The following is a 20,114-nucleotide window of genomic DNA, read 5'->3' on the forward strand; positions in this document are numbered from 1 at the left end:
CAATAGAAAAACAATAACAGCACCAACAGACGCTCGTGTTGATCCAGACAATATCTACAATTACCATCCGGCTGTTGTTTGTCTCCAACAACAAGTTGAGTTAAAATCTATCAGCGCTCCCACAGAATAAAAGTGTGAATGTGGCACAGACAGACACATATATCTGTATGTTCAAAATAATTAAAATAATAAATTACCCTATAAACTAAAGGCATACACAGGCTACATTAACACAAGGGAGGTCTCAGCACAATCATTTATAGGAGGTAATAATAACAGAGAACTTCTGTCTCTGCGTTTGATCATTGAAGAAGGTTCTATAAAATGCCCTCAAACAAACAAACTATCCTAAAAAATAAACCTGATGTAAAAAAAAAATACCTCCAGGTGTAGCTAAGATATGTTCATTATGGAAATCATTAAATGAGTGTTAAGTCAGAATAAGGCAAGAATCATTCAAAAATGTTTTCATTTGCTTCACCACAAAAATGTTAAAGGTCACATATTATGCAAAATAGACTTAACCATGTTTTTTTAACACTAATATGTGTCTCTAGCCTGTCTATGAACCCCCAAATTATGAGAAAAGTCCATCCTCTCTGTCTTCTGCCTGCTCCACTTTACAGAAAATGTGTGCTCAAACAGTCTGTTTGCAGATTTTCCCTTCATGACATCACAAAGGGCAGTAACCCCTCCCCCTGTCAGGCTGGTGACACTCCCACAGCTCAGGGTCTGTTCTGCACTCTGAGTCTGCCTTCTCGATGTAATCGATTGGTAATGCTTTCAAAAGAAGCCTGAGCCACCAAAGTTTTTCTAGAGGGGCGTGGTCTTACACAGCTCATTTGCATTTAAAGCTACAGAAACAGAAACAGCCTGTTCTGAGCACCCTTACACATGTATTTGTGCTTCAAAGTTATTTCTTCCATTCTCTGACACAATAATAGATTTATGTTTCCTACTAGCAGCAGGTGGTCTCTTCAAACCATCTATTATCATAATTTCTGCATATTATACGAGAGAAACCGTGCGTCACAAGCATAGACTGTGTAATGGTGCGTTCCATTTGATCTCTGAAGTCGCAAATACAGAATTGCCGGTCTGATACATCATCAGGAACACCCACCTGAAGTCGGATTTCCGACTTTAAGCAACTTCAGTAGTCTGAGTTAAACTCCAACATGGCTGCTATGTACATCAACATTAACGTTTAAGCTGTAACTATTTTGTTTATTACAGCTGAGTCCTCTTTTTGTATAATCAAATCAATAACAATGAAAGCATTGTCTTGTTATTTTCAGACTCTAACTATCACGTAGTGTGTTGTCATCATCTGGTTTTAGCTAACAAAACAAAAGGTACTCCTGGAGGCGTGCCATGTTGCTTGTCCGACTTGCAATTGGAACGTGGTTAACACAGGTGTGACTTCAATCCCAGCTCTGAGATCCCAGTTCCGAGGTAAATGTAACGCACCATAAACATTGGTATTGGTAACAGTATTAGTGACGTCATCCATCTGACTTTGGAAGCCAATCAATGGCGGTCACCATTTTTGAAATGCTGTCTCTATCTAACTTTCCGTCAGTCCAGTAACAAGCAAAGAGCAGAAGCTGAAGCGGGCCTCAAGTCTCCAAACAAACATCGACAACACGCCAGCCTGTCACCCAGGGCAGCCATGTGCCTTATAATGTCGACACTTGAGGTTGCAGCTTGGTCACGAGTAGGAACCATCTCGTGTAAATTACACTGGAGTAAGCGGAGATGTCCAATTTTTTGGTGGGTACAATTCCATCATCTTTATTTTCTCTTACAGGAACTGGGAGGAGCCAAGACCGGAGGAAAAGATGCAGGCAGCCTACAAATTATTTTTTTCAGCCCAAAACTATCAAGTACCTGGATTTGTGATTTCAGATTTTTCTATTTCAAGTGACAGAAATATTAATAAACAAGGAAACATACCATTTTAGTAAGAGACCACATTGAGACTTAAAGCAGGGGGCTTAATGCAGGACTGTTTCATCAGCCAGACAATTAAACAGAGCAGAAGGTTCTGTGTATCTGGCAAAACCTCTGAGGTGACGTGATTCAAAGGGTACAACGCAGACAGAGTTGCACGGACTATTTAATGCAGCGCCATCATCTTTGCTGAGTCTAACGAGTTGACTTTCCCTCCCTCTCTTCCTTCATCTATGCATCACTACGAGGGGATAGAGTCCACAACACAATATTCGTGAAGCCATGAACTAGAGGAGCCATCGGCCCACACAAGCTCCCTCAGCCTCAACACGCACATACAGATACACACCTACACATGCACAAACACACAACATATACCGAGCACTCATTATCCACCCACATGCCTACATCCTCCACTGAGGAGGACTGTTGGTATGTTTCTGCCACATAACAAAATCGATGAGGATGCTGGGGGCAGTCGGCGGAATAAAACAACTGGGTGAAACAAAGGCTAAGCTAATAAAAGCAGATTCAATAAAGCTGGGGCTACTTTAGAAGTGATACCTGACACCGGCTATTCTGGCAGAAAACCAACAATCATTTGGAGGTCCTTTTGTTTTAAGAATCTGGTCGCTGGTAAAACATTGAAAGATGTGAGTTATGGACTGTAACAGCCACAGTGGCCAGCGGGCAACAACATAGTTTTCAGTGCGCACAGCTGAGCAGTAAATATAATTTAAAAAAAAGGGGTCACTCTGACATATTGAATTATGGCACTTATAATAAAAGAATCTCAGAACCCCATTAATCTAGCCCACCTTTGTGGCTACCTTATAATGTCTGAAAACCCCCCCGAGCCTTATTATCCCCTTTAATCTAGTTCTTAACCCACACTCAAGACTACAGGCTTCAAACACTGAAGTTCTGGGAACATCAAAGGAATGAAAACCAGGATTTACTTTTCAGTCCATAGTGCTGCTCAAAGTGTGGTACGCTAAATGAGATTGAAAAACCAAACACCAAAGAGTTCGTTTGTCCCAAATTTTTGGCTTCAAAACAACAGTATCTAAGAGAAAAACCTTAGAGGGGGACTGCAAATCATTCATCAGCCCTCTTCAAAGGTAAAGGGCTCCCTCTGTTGGTGAGATTAGGCATGGTAAATTATTTAAATGTTTACTACAATGACTGGGCCAGAACCAAGAGATATTTTACCAGCTCCTACTAGATCATTCTGTAACAGCCAATCAAATCTTACCACAATGCAAAACACTTATTTAGATCAATAATAATTCATACAAGTTATAAATCTGTTAGTATAGCATACTAACAGATTTATAACTTTGGGAATTAAAGGATGAGCCTGAGAAGGCAGAGGGTTCGTAAAAATTAAAAGACACACAAACTGAGAAACTCCTAATCTACAAAGTCCATGATGACTTAAAATAACTATTTAACTGACTTAAATATCCGGATCTTGAAAATAAATCCTACTTTCAAACCTGGGATCCTGTTATTGTTATCGTTAATATAGTGTTAACTCCCTTCTGAGAACTAACATCATATATATACATATATTTTTTAAATTTTTTTCAGTAACAGTATGTTGCCAAAACTAAATTCTGGTTGAGCACTCTTAACATCTATCTTTAGGTATCATAATTTGGTATTAATCAGGTTAATGACTGCGATCTGCTCAGCAAATACAGTAACTAGTATCGATCGACTTAATATGACATATCAATGAAAGGAGAGCTGCAGGGCTTCGTTTGATTTGTTCAAGAAAAATGTAGTCAGACAACTCTGCCCTGCATGACATGAGGAAAGAATACACACATATTTTTGGTTCTGTAGTGAAAACACTCAAAAAAATACAACCTTAAATGTGTGTAAACTGTGTTGTATTTTATCTGCCACAGGCTGCTAAGCTGTTCATGTTTAAGCAAAGGTTTAGCTTTTTTTAACTGTTGCAATAACTAAATGTCAGCGCAAATATCAATTAGTGCTTGAGGAGAAACACACATTAGTTTGTTTATGCTTATTTTATTCAAGTTGGAAACTATCAGTATCACTGGTGCTGAAAATAAGACAACCTTAAAAACGTTTTTTCCTTGTAAATGACTGAAAAACAAGGAAGACAATGTCAATTTTTTCCTATTTAAAAACAAATTTGGAATGAAAAAGTAAACTTTCTATAATTACGCTAACATAACTGTCCAATTTTGATGTATTTGTAATGACAAAGAGGAGAATAACTTAAAAAGAGCTCATTTGCAAAATAGATACATAAACATTGTTTGAGAAGATAAAACAATATTTGGATTTATGTTTCATTGTTTTTACTAATTTATGAAAATTAATACATTCTGTGACACTTCATTAAACAGCCAACAAAAAAAACCTTGTTAAATATTCCCTGGCTAACGCACAATTTTTGAGGAAAAAAAAATCAAAGGGAGATATTAGGGACTCACACACATCAATATGAAATCATATAACAAAATACATTACTTACTGCTGTTGTTCCTATAGGACGGTCCAGGTACTGCAGCAGGTGGGGGGGAAGCTGAGACAGAAGAGTCCGGATCCTGCTGAGGTGACGTCATACCTGCAGATTAAACAAACAACATGAGGGATTTACAGAGTCTCTTTATTACTATTTCTCACATCTTGCATGCACATTTTAAAAGAGGCATACCATCTGTATTATATGGAATGGGATTGCCAATCTTCCCTCCTACTTCCTCTGCAGAATGCAATATCTCCATGTCCACCACGACTAACACAAATCTGGGAGAGGGTAAGACGATATTATGAAGTTTACACAAACAGAAAAGAAGGGGGATGGAGGAAAGACAAGTGAGAGAAAGAATGAAAAACATACCGGCCATCTGACATTGTGTTGCGGACAGCCTTCTTCACCTTACACACGCAGTTTGGTTCCAGGAGGTTCTCCTCTGGCAGATGGTTTAACTGTGTCGCTAGCAGGAAAGCTGAACACAAAAACATATTCATCGATTCAGAAATGAACGAAGAAGAAAGCATGCGTATCCTTGGTGAACCAAACTCATGGTCCTACAGGTTTCTGGTATCCGGGAGATACTTACAAGCGTACGAGTGCCGACTGTCGCTCATCATGAGCCGGAACCTAGGCGGACCAGAGGTATTACTGACCATTCGCATTTTCTGAAAAACCAAGAAGGAGGAGAGGCTTTTACAAGCAGTGCAACAAATAGTTTGTTTTCAAATGTATCTGCAGTTCCACCTGAATCTTCACTTGGTATTGAAGCACGATGCGGAAACCTGAAAACATTTGTTAATGCGCACACAGATAAGGTAAACAAGTTTCAATTCTAATTTTCAGTGAGGTGCAAAAATGTGATCCCGGAAACGCTTTAACTATATTATAAAGATAATTTTGAATCCATTAAAACAGCTTTTAAAGGATATTTAAAGTAACATCAAATCACCAATCATAAAGTAACTCATCCAAAGATTTTGTGAATTCCTGACTGCTTTAATTAAGATACTTGATTTCAACATCACTGAGATGAAGCACCCCATCAAATGTCTCTATTTGGATTCACTGCATGGGTCCAAACCGGTTATTTTATCCATAAGCAGCTTCTGAAACTAAAAGGTACTCATACTATGTTAATGGACTGTGGACAGATGAAATTACTCACCAGCAGCTGCAGAACAGGATTGGACAGCTCAATGCCTTTGATCAGGGCCTAAACAATAACACACGTGTTGTTGTTATTATTATCATCTCCTCCCACTTCCCACCCTGTACATTCCCTTTACAATATGACATAGTTATACAAGTTGGAGGAATATACGTGTAGAATTCCTTTTTTTTTGACCACCACTAACAAGTGTATTACTGAAAAACAAAACCAGATGGTGTTTGATGGTTACAATTATGGATCACTATTTTTTGGGTAGTAAGCCTCGGTGAGGTGACACCCTGTCTGACCACAAAATGCATTATTCAGTTTTATTATTCGAGTTAATAAACAACCCTGTGTATTCCATCATAAAAGTACAGACGCGTCCTATCACAGTGTAAAACGATAAACAATTTGATGACGAAGGCGTCTGTGACACTAAATCGCTGTAGCCCATTTTGCTACCACCCGCAGCTAATGGAGCCACATCACCAACAAACCAGCCTTGAGAGACCGAGTCAAAACGAATTACTTTGATAAATTCCTAACGAGGCTTACTTGTATTGACCCAGGAGTAAGTTTTACAGTCATTTCTCGTGCAAAAAAAAGTGGTCGCTGAAGCCAGCACACCTCTTCGCTTTCCTTTGGTGGAGCTACGTTTTAAGTATTTGACTTATCGCGAGAACTCTACATTTTGCAGGCACAAGAAGTATGGTCAAGTGACGCGATCCACGCCGGATGTGGCACAATTTGCCTCAAACAGTGGGAGATATTTATCGGCGCGAAAGCGCAACACACTCCCACAAACTTTGGTATTGTCGTATTTGAAGATATACGAGCGTAATTTATATATTAAATGTAATTGGTGAAGGTTGTTTCTTGGTTTTTCCAGGACAGTAACGGATTTATTTTGAAGGCGCTACACCGGAAGCTCTTCTGCGATTCGTGCGCGCTTTACAACAGTGTTCACGCTGCATGGAACAGGCGTGTGTGCAACACAGAACATACTCACAAGAACTACGGTCCACATTTTGCTTCGTTTGTAGTTCATGATGGATCTTCCATGCATGCAATGGCAAGACCATGTCGCCCAGAAATGGACCGGACTCGACCCGGAGCGAAAGGAACATTTTATATCCCAGACTGAGATAGATGATGTTTTTAAATACGCCCTTACTCTGACAACGTGAGTAGCTAGCAAAAACTTCTAAAATGAAGAGTAGAACTCATTCTGCTCAGGTGATACACATACCTGTAGTTCATTTTCAAACTCAAAGTCATGAGGTCAATGAGCAATGTTTGGTGGTTGAATCATATTCATCCATTTCCTCACATGTCTCATATTGCAGAGTAATTGTTTACATTGAGCATTGTTGGCTACTTATTGAACTTTGCACAATGTGTAAACATGTTAAGATTATTACCCATCTATACCCATTCATTTTTGTTTGTATTCCATGTCAGTGGCATTCCCTCCTTCTTCTCGTTTTACCCTGTAAAAAAAAGTTTGAATCTGTTAATAATTTTGTTTTTTAAACACTTTTTACATCTGTTTCATATTCCTACCTCTGTGAAGCACTTTGTTTTGGATCAGATTATTATCTATTTGTATTATTACCACGTTTTTTTTTTTTTGCACATTAACAATATCACTTTCAACCATAAAAGCAAACTATTCTTCTGTTGGGGAAGATTTTGAATCAGTGTATTTTTTTTTTTTAAAAGAGAAACATTCCCTGTAATATACAATTGTCTCCATTTTCTGTTTTATAGCCAAGATGATCTGGACTTTATGCAGTCAATCTCAGCAGGAAATCCTGTACTCAAGGACACAGAGCAGGCGGCCAAATGGAGGGAGAAAGGCAACTCTAGCTTCAAAACCAGAGACTACACGGCTGCTGCTCTGCACTACTCACAGGTAAGGTATCAATGATTCATGTTGTATGAACAGAAACGTAACCCTTAATCCTCTTCGTTAGACCCCCATCCAATCAAATATAAAGTTTAAATCAGTGGTTCCCAACCCCTTTTCCTTGGAAGGTTCCCTTTGTACTTGTATCTAACAAAAGCTTAGCCCTCCCAGGACCCACACTTAAAAAACAGTGATACATCACTTTAAAAAAAATAAATGACCATAAATAATAATAGCTTTATATATGCTATTGCCTACACACTTGTTCTTACCAAAATGCCTTTGTAAAAACCCCCAGTGATGTTTTCACATGATATCATGTAATATGTGCAAATGTAATTTTGACAATCTCAGGAAAAACATATTTTACAGACTGAGATAAAATGTATTTTATGGGGCTGTCATGAAACGTGGATTCTTTTGTCAGAACAATTGTAATTGTTTAGTTCCATTCGGATATCCATGCACTTCTTCATTTCTTAACTTATAAAGTTGTTTGTTTAAGAAAGTTGCCTCTTGATTACCTTTGTTAGTTGTATCAATGCAAATCATCTAACAATTCACAGACAAGGTCTATTTTTTATTGAAGATATAATGATTTAATGATCATCATATATATATATATATATATATATTAGTGGTCTGTCATGTTTTCCCTTCTGATATTGTCATAGCCATGTTCTAAAAAAAAGATCCTGTATAGGTTGGCCTCCAGAAAATGCTATCTCCCTAGACTGGTCAAAAACAGATTTTACAGTAAATATAAACAAATAATTTTTTATTTGAATGTTCTTTTTAATGGACATTAGGGTTCAACTGCATTTGTGAGCGGTAAGCCTTAAACATGGCATGCCTCCCAGTCCTGATTAATATGCATCAACATCAAACTTCTCTATCTCTGTCACGACAGGGCATATGCTTCGCTCCCCAAAGTTCGGAGCAGCTGTCTCTGTGCTATGCCAACCGCTCTGCTGCGCTCTACCATCTGCAGCACTACCAGGTGAGCTGGCTCCATCTTCAGCTATTAAATAATGAGGCAGTGTTGTTCTTGTGCTGTCATTAAAACCTGTTTAAACTGGTTCTGCTGCTTATTTGTTCACTAAAAAATGGGTCTGCAGATGATGAGCAGATTGTGTCATCATTGTGTGATCCATTTGAACAGCAGCCTCACTGCAGAGGAAATGATCATGATTTTTTAAATTATATGTACACAGTACCCTCTTTTCATTATGCTGCCTATAACAGACTGTGATCAAAGAATTAGCCAAAAACAAAAATACCTTAACCTTCTCATCTGTATCTTCACTGCACCTTCCTGGTAATATATGATTCAGAGATAGTTATTTAGCTTTGACCTCAATCAGACTTGTGGTCAGAGAGCAGCCTTCACTCTGAGGACATCCATCCATCATTGTTAAGTTTTTACAGAACCCCATGACTTATCATAGAGAGATCATTGTAGATGTGTTTCTGAAACCAGGACTCATCTCTTTATCAGGAACTAAGCATCATTTGAGCTGTAACTTTCTAATCAAAGCTTAAGACATCTGTTTTGTTATCCGATTTCTTCGAAGGTTATACCCTGAAAACTTCCCACTCCTGTGGTTATTCATTTTAAAGGGCAGAGACGCTCTCATGCTATGCAAACCCGTAGGACATTTGTGAATAATGGTACGGGTGTAATCGTGAGTTTTGATGAGGCTCACACTCTTGTGTTTCATCCTATTTCAACAGGAATCACTTGAAGACATAGACAGAGCTGTGAAGAATGGTTATCCCGCTCATCTTTCACACAAACTCGAGGAGCGTCGCACACAGTGCCTCAAACACCTCTCTGTGGTTGAAAAGGCAAAAGAGGATCATCCCGGGGCTGCCGCAGAGAATCATAAAAATCCAGACAGACTAAAAAAAGCATCTGCTGGGCTCCTAAAATCTGGGATTATTCCTCAAGCTGCTGTTCACTTCAGCGAAGAGAAAGGCCGACACCTGGTGGCTCTGGAGAGAATAGCAGCAGGGGAGGAGCTCCTTAATGACAGGCCATACAGCTGTGTCCTTATACCAGGGATGGAGGCGGTGAAAGGGACGGACACACAGAGAGGAGTGTTGTTTGGGACGGAGCACAGACGTTGTCACAGGTGTTTGAATGAGACGTCATGTCCTGTGCCGTGTGAGGGCTGTAGCTACAGTCGATACTGCTCCACGTCCTGTCAGCGGAACGCCTGGGACGAACATCACCGCTGGGAGTGTCCGCTGGGAGCAGAGCTGATGGTGACGGGCGTGATGTCACAGCTGGCTCTGAGGGTGACGCTAAAGGCGGGGTTAAAAAACGTCCAGATTGCCAGGGAACCAATCAGAGACCAGCATAAAAAGCCAAAACCCAGCTGTGTAAATCAACCCGATCCCTCTTTTTCACACCACGGTGACTCTTACCTGAGTGTGTTTCACTTATTGCACCATCTAAATCGCCACAGCCCTGGTGTTCGCTTCTTGTGTGCGGTTACTGCGGCAACGCTTCATCAAAGGCTCAGAGAGGCCGGACCTCCCCCTGCATCTTGGCACCTCAGCAGACCGTCAGGGGCAAACGGCAAATCACAAGACGAGGAGAGAGAAGGGGACGACTGGAGCTCCGAGCTGTGGCTTCTGGGAAGTGCAGTTCTGAGGCACACCCTGCAGCTGAGGTGTAACGCCCAGGCTGTCTGCACGATGCAAGATACAGGTGGATCTCAGACAGATTTCACAAGTGTTATTAACTCTCTGCAATGTGAGCTCTTTTCTACAGTGAGAGGTCAAATTTTGTCTCAATGTCTTGACCATGGAAGCAGTTTATTCCCTCTTTTCATTCGACAGTTTTACAATGAAGTGCTTCAGTGAATCATTATAAAAAAAAAAGATGGATGACACAACCAACAATGACTCATAAAGCATGGATGATAGAAATACAAATAAATTCCCATTTTTCATTTTGGAAAGGCACTTGCAGATATTATTGCAGTTATGATTTTTTCTTTATTCTATTTTTCATGAACACATTTACATAAGCATGCACTTAAAAACTAGGGGTGGTTATTGTGGATGCCCCATGTACGGAGGCCATAGTCCTCCATGTAGTCCACCCGGGTCCAAATCCGACCCGGCTGGAGCTCCTCGGTCTCTGATTCTATCCACTGTCATATCTTTTAAAAAATCTTTACAAAAGGAAAATCTTTCTGTGATGGAGGTCCTTAACTAACAATATATTCCTCACCTATAAAAGGATAATAGATCAAGAACCAAATAAAAAATAATAATAAATAATAATCAGTCATCTTGAGTCCTCACTGTCAAGAAGTAAGTCACATTTGCAGTGATGTCAGTCAAGTTACATAGTGATTCAGTTCATTTTCATACTAAAAAAAAGGAAAGAAGAAATGTAAATATTTGGGAAGCCGAAGGCCTTTTTCTGTTTTGTTTTCAGATTTTTGCTGTTATCCCTTTTCTTACTGTGAAGTGATCCATTCTGGTTTTTTTTTTTTCACTTTCACGTGAATGCTCTCGAGTCTCTAAACAACCTTCTGCTTTTTCCGCTCATTGCATCTCACAGGTTCAGCAAACTCTCTGGTGCAGTCGAGCAGAGAAATCCGCATTGCTACAGCAATATTCCCAACTCTCAGTCTCCTGAATCACTCCTGCTGTCCCAACACCAGCCTGGTGTTCAGCACTGGGACCAGTACTGATCCCTCTGGACCAGATCTGTCTGCAGACTTAAGTGGAGGAGTAGCTGAACACAGAAGCACCTCAAATGGGATCGCTGCAACTGTCAGAGCAGCTAAAGTTATCAACGCTGGACAGGAGATCCTGCACTGCTATGGTGAGAAAAACGGCCACTTTCCAATGAGTGCAAAAGTATCCTTAGAGTGCTGACAGAGTTTTAAATAAAGGGATGCATAGACCAGAACTCTGCAGTGTAATGTAGATAATAAATGCTGTTAGGGTACAGACACAACATTAACCAGCATTAACCAGCTTTACAATATTAATTATGTTGCCAAGTATATGTTGCACTCTTAATACCATTAAAATGTATAATAGATATTTACCTTAAAGCAGGAAGGATTTATTAAAAAGAAAGTAAAGGACAATGATTAAATTACTAGTATGTCAAATGTTCAATTCAAAAAAAGATCACTGAGTTGCTGTTTTTTTGATACTGTTAGAAAGTTCCCTTTTTTGGGATTTTTTTTTCCTGTAAATGGTTAAAATATGTACTGTTAAGTTTTTACTACGTCCTCCCCCTCCTTCAGGTCCTCACAGCAGTAGGTTGGGGACCAAAGAACGGCAGCGCCTCCTGCAGGAGCAGTACTATTTCTCGTGTCGGTGTGAGGCCTGCACTCTGCAGCAGGGGAAGGAAGAAGAAGGCACGGAGGGCAGACAGCAACGGTCAGGTGATGGAGAAAGTTTGCAACAGTCTAGACTCCTTTGTGGCAAGTGCAAAGGATCCCTCAAAGTAGGTATTCTTTTGTGTTTTTTGTTTTTTTTGCTGCACATTTGGGTCCATGATTGCTCTTTCCAGATTTACCTCATACAGTTGATAGCTTTATCTTTATCGTTTAAGACCGCTTTCTTTTGATTTTCAGAAAAGCGAAGATGACAAAGGAAAAGGATTTATGTGTTCACAGTCATCCTGTGGCCATCATGTTTCTTCATCTGAAGTGAGTCGCAGGCTGCAGGAGATCCAGGTTGACCAGGAGAGAGCTGTAGACCTCATGGAGCGAGATAGGCCAGGTAGTTGTGGATATATGGATGCACAGTTTTTTGTATTACTCGTGATGAGCTATGTTACATCTCCATCTTCTTCTGCTCTGCCCTCTCCCTCAGATGAAGCTCTGAAGCTGCTGAAGAAGACTCTGTCTCAGTCTGGACTGATCCTTGCCGAGACACACCCACTACAGGGGCAGCTGGAAGATGCTGCAGCCAGAGCGTATGCTACAATGGGTGAGTGTGACAATCCCACCCAAACAATTGACATGTCAAATAATTGTTGAAGTGCATAACCATGCTTAATGAAAGGATGCACATCAATATTCATAGATTTGTCACCACAGAAGCAGAAGATAGTGCTAACCCAGACTTTCATGTTGGTGGTTTTGTAACAGAATAATATTCTTGAGGATGATGGCTTTCCTTTTTTGTTATGTGCTAAAAAACATTGCTGACTTGTTTATTTTAAAATGCCGTATTGCGTGACAATGTTTGGCTCTAGAAAATGTGTGGTTCTTAAATGCAAGTGCACACTGGAAATGTTAGGCCTTACATATTTTAATTAAGTGCTTAAAGTGGCTCACTCAGATTTGTAGCTAGAGCCATAAAAACAATAACAGACTTATCAGACACCCTGGGGTGTCAAATCAATCACCCTGACCTTTAGCTCCTCTGCCTTCTTATTGTGAGGTTCCTTTTTGCTGATCCTGCAGGTGACTGGAACAAAGCAGCCTCCCATCTGGAGCGAAGCACTGTAGCTATTAGCTCCCAGTACGGAGAAGACAGTATTGAACTGGGTCGACAGCTCTTCAAATTAGCTCAGCTCCACTTCAATGGGTGAGTAGAAGTTGTGACAGTATGGGCATTTTTTTAATGGCGTGCTGTTTTCAAATTCCAAGTCGTAGCGTTTTATCATCTTGAAATTTGAGTGGACCCCAGGAAGAGTAGTTGCTACTTAGGTGGTGGCTAATGGGGATCCAAATAACCATTTAAAGTAGAAATAACAGCCCTGTTGTCTTTCTCCTCTCGTCCTCGCAGTGGAGCCCGAGGGCCAGCGCTCGCCGTCTTTCCCAAGGTCAGGCGGCTCCTCTGCCTACATTTTGGCCCTCACTGTCATGAATTACAGGAGCTAGAAGACATGGAGGGCTGTCTACGAGGGTAGTCTAATCTTTGCGAATAATTCTGTTTTTCACTGAGTGAAATGTATTTACATCTGTGAAATGCACTGTTTTTTTTTGGCTGTACCTGTGTTGAGGCTCTATACTGATATCCAATGAATTCTGTAATAGAGGCAACATGCAGGTGTGTGTGTGTGTGTTTCTACAAACATGTCCACAGGTTTAAATGCAGTTGTCCGTGGCTCTCTGACCTCTTGGTGTCAGAATGTATCCATCAATAATTTCAATTTCATGCTTCAGTTGCAGTCTCACAGTATGAGTCAACGTATCCATCAGGTGCTTCTAGGTTGCCTGTACTCCTCGGTTGTGAAATTGCTGTAAGTGAGTGTTTTCTGTATGACTGTGATTAAAAACTGATTTACACTGTAGCAAATTAATACATCCATCTATTTAATCTACAAATAGCCTCAGCTACTGCACACACATACAGGTACCCCCCTGACCTTTAGGTGGCAGCAGTTATCCACTGACGAATTCAATTTCATGCTTGAAAGGCAGGAAAGCAGGATGTAACTCTGACTCTTGAACCTACAGTCCATATCTGCCAAGACCTGTATATCTTCAACTTAAAAATCCATGGAGCTGCAAAATGTTTGTTTTTTCTCCCCTTTCAACATTGAATCAATCAAGAACCCCCTAAATGAGTAGGGATAAAAGCGTCCATGCGACATAAACAGAATAAGATGTTGATGCTGTGAAATCTGATGTAGTGGATCATTGGTTTTCCGGAGATGAGCGGGACCCCATGTTGAGCAAAGACAATAACATCTCAAACCACAGCTGGAACTCCTGTGACATCTGATAGCTACACATCATCGGTATCTGGAGGGCAGCCAGTCCCAAAGATGTGGATGGGTACTTACAGGAAGTCAAGGTCAAGACAAAAAACTCAAAGAGAGGCAGCTGGTGAAATAAGCTGAGGAGACGTGTGAAGGTGACTTAAAATGTCCTGCAAGGAAAAGCTACTGCTGATTATTGCCGAGTTAAAATTGCCACAAGCACGGGACCAAATAAAGCAAAAACATCTATTAAGTCATTAAGTAAAGGCCCAGTTGAGAGTCGTAAGAATGCCATTACGTCTTTTAGGAAACCAAAGAACACAGTGTTCAGGGTTGTCACTCAAAAATATTTTTAGTATCTCCTGCTTATTTCCCTAATAAATCATTTGGTCTTTAAAACATCAAACCCTAATTTCCCCCTGGGATTATTAAAGTACTTGTGATTCTGAAAAACAGTTTAAGATGCCCTAAATAAGAGAGTTAATGTCTTCTTTTACTTAACCAACATTTCAAACCATGAATCTACTATTGTTTTGATACAATTGAGAACCTGGAAACATTCAATACTTATCCACTTTGCAAAAATCCTGACTTAAGATTTTAACTGATCATCACAAAAAGTGTGTTTTTATAATGTATTGATCATTACAGTGTAACTGAGATGTGCCAAAAAAGTTGACACACTCTTTTTAAGCTCACAGTTTAACAAAATGATTCAATAACACCAGAGTGGAAAAAAGAAAAAGACATTTATTTGTTTTCTGTTTACTGATACAATGCTAAGTTTATTTTATTTCCATTCATATCATTCAGAGGAGATGTCCGTACTCGCTGCTTTGAACTATGTTAATGCCCTGAAGAAGGCCATTAGGCTGAAACGCGTCTTAACATTCCACCTTAACCTCTACCACACAAGTGTGCCTATAAACGCTTCAGAGACCACTCCACTACCAAATGGAGATAAACTGGTCCACTGTTGTTTAATAAAGCACACCTAGTATGACCCAACATTACCCGACACACAGTGAGCGCGCCAGTTCCATTCATAGTCCGTTTGGCCACTTGTCAAATTAGCAATCACTTCATGCGACATGCTTGGCCAGTAGACAAACTAAGATAATATATATACTAAAAGTAACCTAAAAAATATTTTCTGTACCAAAAAGATAATTTACTTAACACAACATAAATAAGAGAATTTACTTTATCACACTCATGAACAGTCTGTAGCAAAAAATACATTTTTAAATTCATATAAACTCCACTCCCTGTTCAAATCCCCTTTTTTTTTTTAAATAAGCGCTTCCTATTTATGCAGTTTTTCCTCTAATGAGCCACTTTATATCAACACAATGTTACCATAACATGTTAGATAATGACTTCTAACACTGAGAGTCACTGATGCAGCTTAAAAACTGAAAATGTTGAGCCAGAGATAACGTTGCTTAAAAAGACATCTTAACACCGCAAAAGTAGTGCCAGCGTAAGCATAGCTGTCATTTGAGTAATAGAGCTAATGAAGCTGCACTCATTCATTAAAGAATAATAATATTCCTCGCTCAACACACTGATTTGCACTCCCAAGAAAAAAATTGATGACATCTTAAAAAAAAATTGATGACATCTTAAAACCTAAAATCACACACACCACATTCACGTTGTCTTTTGTTTGCTTGTTTTCCTTTTCCTCTCTTTTTTGTAAGCAAGGCCATGCGTGCTACTACATCAGTCGGAGAGCTCAGGGATAAAATGTGAGCACACGTTCAAAAGGAAAAGCACCGACAAACAAATACTGGGAGGCAGGGAGGGAAATGTGGAATGAGAAAGAGAAACACAGCCAGCATGAATAAGTCTGCAGACATGCCCTCTCTGCTGCAGTATCAGATCACAGGCTCCACATTTGACTGTCCAATGCCATTTCCAGGCGCCCTGATCCCTGGCTTATCAGATGTCTTGCTATACATAATGCAATCAAAATCGGCCAGACCACAAACAGAAAGCTGTCGCGTGTGTATTCTGTAACAAGGCCTGCGTCAATATCTGTAACTCAGACCGACAGAGTTACAAACAGCTGGGTTTGCCTGAGTCAACGTGTCCCCTGTAAGTTGCTGGTCAACAATGTTATAAGTGCATGAATTATACACACTGCTGTAACCATAACAATGACCTCTGACCCACACTGTGAAGGTGCAAAAAATCCACACGCTTACTGTGAAGCCTACAGATGACATTCATTTTAAGCACTTGGTAAACAAGTTGTTGTCATGGTAAATCTGAGAAGTTTTGTTTGAGGTGCTTTGTCTTCAATGCAAAGGAACTTAATGCATGAATTCATATACAAAGACAGCCCAACATTTAAACCCATAAATTGGCTAGAAGCAGAGTATCAGTAAGGGATCATTAAAGCTAACAACAGCTATCAATGTGTGAACCAAATGGTCAAAAAGATCCATCCTATGGCATTCATGAAAGTCTGTACAACATTTAATGGCAACCTTTCAATAGTCCTTGCCACATGCCACCTTAAAGTCTGAAGCAGAGGATGATGTCATTTGGATTTTTTTTTAAAAGGAAGTTGTTCCTTGCCACTGCTGCAAAGTGCTTGCTCATGATGGTGTAATGTCGGATCTCTGTAAATGTTTTAAAAGGGTGCAATCGAGACCTGCTCTTTATGTAAAGTCTGCTGAGATAACTTTGGTAATGATTCAAAACTGTACCAATAACATCAATTACTATCGATTGAAAGCCAACTCTAAATTAAAACTAAAATTTAGCAATGCTTCTATACAAAAAATGTTCAATTTAAAGCTTCAAATGTTTGCAGCCTTGATAGTTTTGGCTTCCTTTTTTTGGTGTCACATTTTCTCTTAGATTCAGTGACCTTCTTTTCATCACTTATCCATCAACCTGCACTTCAAATTTCCCCATGCAACCCCACTTGGAGGGTCTTAAACATATCAGAACATCTCTCTAGCTCACTCCCTTCCATCCTCATACCTCGTTACATGAGCCCCTCACTCTGAGAACAGTGACCCCCTCAAACTCTCCGATGTCTGCCTCTGCTTTTAGGCCGATATGGTTCTTTAGTCCATCTCCTCCATGCTCTGTATTTCAGCCTCTTTTTCCACAACGGAAGACATCTGATACATGATGCAGACGTTGGTAATGCGGCTGGTGCTCATGTAAAAATAAAATCCCCATCACTTTCTTATACAGGCAAGGCTATTACCCGCTCTAATGGAAAGGACCGACAGTAAATAATAGTCGCCAAAAAACTGAATTTTAAGTATGTTTAAAACAGGAAAGACCTGGATGTTCTTGATGTCTGTTGGAGCAGAATTAAAACAGTAATGGGTTTTTGTAGGCTTGCGCTTGCAGGCTACTATTTCAACATCCAAATCATAATTAGAAAGAGAGCGAAAGGGAGCGAGAGTCACGATCTATGTGTTTGAGGGCTGGTGTAATTCCAGCTACGGAGAGAGAAGCTTGCTAAATTTGGCACATGTGCTGGATAGGAGTGTGCACTGCTGTACAAGATGAGGATGAACTAGACCGGTACACCCAACAGCAATCACCTTCATAAAACAGTTTGCTCAACTTCCTGGGACACGGTCACACACTTGAAGGGTAAAGGGCCGGGGTTTTGGTTAGTGGCTTTTCGATCTTCCACGTTCAGGCCAATGCTCGTGGTGTGGCTTAGAGAATAGCTGTCAGTCCACTATTTGAATCTGACTGTAATAGTCTTATGGGCCATCAGATGCATTGCAATGACATTTGGTTCAAATATTCTTTGAACCCACAAAGATAAATTCCTCTAGCTTTAATGACACCCTGTCTTTGCCTTCAGCGCCATCATGAAGTAAAAGTTTGACATTTTTGGGGAAATATCTTGTCATCTACCGTATAGACTGGCACAACTTCACTTCACTAGTTGCACAAATAATTGTATATGCTTGTTGTAACTTTAGAAACGTCTGTTTTGTAAATGATGGTTTAATTTAGAGTAAATGGAGTTCATGCTGGCTCCAATATAACAAGATTTGGATGTTTAAACATGACTCTCCAGAATTTGTTATGTGTTAATAATAAATGGACTTGAGCTTGTAGAGCGCTTTTCTAGTTTTCTGACTAAGAGTGCAATAATAACGTAAGCTAAGCTATTCATACACTGATGGCAGAGGCTGCTATGTAAAGTGTCCATCAGTATTAACTCATCCCATTCAAACGCAGTCATATTTTGCCGATGAAACAGCGTGAGCAACTTTGGGTTAAGTGTCTTGCCCAAGGACACATCGACATGTGTTGAGGGACGACCGACTCTACCACTGACCCACAGCCGCCACGGGTATTAGACCTCACATGGGGCTGCATCCAGCTCTCGTCAACAGTCCATTAAAGTAAAAATGTCTATATGTTCGGCATTTTAGTCATGATAATGTTAATGGGAAAGTTATCTTTAAATCGGCCTCTGCAGTGCTTTTGTTTCATTGTGAGTTATTTGCATGCTAAGATACTCAATATGTCACACAAGCATTTTAACTGTACTAATGATGCTGCGAATCATAGCTTTTTAACATTAGCCTCTTTAGCATGTTTGGTTTATGAACTGTTGTTGGCATGCCAATGTAAGCGTTTAGCACTCAACACCTCTGTGAACTCTTTCAGAGCTGACAGCAGAGTGGGACTCTTGTTTCTTTATCAAGTTTGGCTAGTCAATTTGGACTTTTTTGGCTTTTTCCTATAATGTCCAATTTTGAAGCCTTTGATGTCTTGAAGGTTAGTTTCACATCATGAAATCACTTTCCTTAATTCTCAGTTTTTGACAAAGGCTCTGGAGGAAAACTGTCTCCTATCCCCTGACTACTGTCTGCTCTCTTGTTATGATCCTCCTAGAAATGAAAGCTGAATATTGCTGACATTATTCATCCAACTCCAGGGAACAATAACCCAGGTGACTTACTTCCAGCCTCAAAAAGCAAATAAAAAATATTGAGGAGAAAGTCGCCCTTGGGGAAATTTATTTACTTACTTAGTTTAGATTCTGTGGTGTCAGCATTCCCGCTTTGTCCACTGGAGGTACGAAATATGATAACTTCAAAATATAGATCTGGAATTCTTTATTTATTTTCAACTGACAGAAGAGTATATTTATTTGACAAACCAATAATATTATCAGTTGGACTTTCCTTTTTGTGCCTGTTTGATAAAGCAGTAGTTTTACAGTTGGGCTTAGTGTTCTTAAAAAAGGCTCATACAAAACTGTAGATCTTTTTTGTCGAGCCATGAGGGTAAAAGCTAAGAATAGGTCTGTCCCCCTCTACACTCTCCAGATAAAAATAATGACCTCCCCTTTTTTTTAATAAGTTCCGCCATAATAAATATGAGATAATCTCTCTCCTCCCCCTCCTCCACCTCGTCCATCTATCCATGACTCCCTTCCTCTGCAAATGTCCCACTTTGTTCTCGGCCGTAATGGCACGAGTATTTTCAGCTCTGCGCTGAAACGTGGATGGATGATGAGCACATTTCCCTCCATGCTTTTCGGTCATCAGTTATCCCTCCCTGTAATGTAATGTAATTTGATCCTTTATGGCTCTCTGTAGGGACATCTTTTTCACTTTCTGACTTCACAAGAAGAGCTCAGGATCAGCTGCAGAGCAGGTTTGGAGGTGGTGTTGTGTTCAAGGACATTTCAGCAGGAGTAATGCTCATGGGTACTCCTGTTAAGGGAGCTCATCCCTACAGCTTTTCTTATTTTAAATCCAGATTTTCTGACACTCACCTTGAGGAAAGTACTTAGGGTTCTTTTTTTGCCAAAAGTCAAATGTATCTTGATCTGACAATTTCAACAAAGACCATTAAGACATTGGTTAGTTGATATTAGTTA

The 20,114-nt window shown here is 39.9% G+C and overlaps 2 protein-coding genes across 4 annotated transcripts in view; one reads left to right on the top strand and one right to left on the bottom strand.

Moving 5' to 3' along the window:
- Positions 1-6,319, bottom strand: part of LOC109991731 (replication protein A 70 kDa DNA-binding subunit) — a 41,665-nt gene extending 35,346 nt beyond the window's left edge. Inside the window, exons 1-6 of the mRNA XM_020644087.3 lie at positions 6,180-6,319; positions 5,637-5,684; positions 5,058-5,136; positions 4,835-4,943; positions 4,649-4,740; positions 4,466-4,558 (exon numbers count right to left, since the gene is read on the bottom strand). Coding sequence (XP_020499743.1) covers positions 4,466-4,558; positions 4,649-4,740; positions 4,835-4,943; positions 5,058-5,136; positions 5,637-5,684; positions 6,180-6,212 — 454 coding nt within the window. The 5' untranslated portion in view covers positions 6,213-6,319. The remainder of the gene's footprint in view (positions 1-4,465; positions 4,559-4,648; positions 4,741-4,834; positions 4,944-5,057; positions 5,137-5,636; positions 5,685-6,179) is intronic.
- Positions 6,063-13,565, top strand: smyd4 (SET and MYND domain containing 4). Of its 3 annotated transcripts, none has more exons than XM_020644086.3 (10): positions 6,063-6,195; positions 7,395-7,539; positions 8,444-8,533; positions 9,268-10,249; positions 11,114-11,380; positions 11,814-12,016; positions 12,147-12,294; positions 12,388-12,504; positions 12,984-13,107; positions 13,309-13,565. In XM_020644086.3, the coding sequence occupies exons 2-10, from the start codon at positions 7,414-7,416 to the stop codon at positions 13,430-13,432; spliced, it is 2,181 nt and encodes a 726-aa protein (XP_020499742.2). In that variant the 5' UTR covers positions 6,063-6,195; positions 7,395-7,413; the 3' UTR covers positions 13,433-13,565. The 3 variants fall into 3 exon arrangements, with proteins under 3 accessions (XP_020499742.2, XP_020499740.2, XP_020499739.2); XM_020644084.3 differs by having other exon boundaries at positions 6,171-6,807; positions 12,189-12,294; XM_020644083.3 differs by having other exon boundaries at positions 6,173-6,807.
- The last annotated feature ends 6,549 nt before the right edge of the window (positions 13,566-20,114 follow it).

The sequence above is a fragment of the Labrus bergylta genome, chromosome 14 (genome assembly GCF_963930695.1).
Source record: "Labrus bergylta chromosome 14, fLabBer1.1, whole genome shotgun sequence".
NCBI lineage: Eukaryota > Metazoa > Chordata > Actinopteri > Labriformes > Labridae > Labrus > Labrus bergylta.

Bases quoted from the DNA above. Each gene is read 5' to 3' on its own strand.
- smyd4 (XM_020644083.3), top strand. From the start codon at position 6,671: ATGATGGATCTTCCATGCATGCAATGGCAAGACCATGTCGCCCAGAAA. The intron at 6,808-7,394 runs GTGAGTAGCTAG...TCTGTTTTATAG, and splicing joins TACGCCCTTACTCTGACAAC to CCAAGATGATCTGGACTTTA. The intron at 11,381-11,813 runs GTGAGAAAAACG...CCCCTCCTTCAG, and splicing joins GGAGATCCTGCACTGCTATG to GTCCTCACAGCAGTAGGTTG.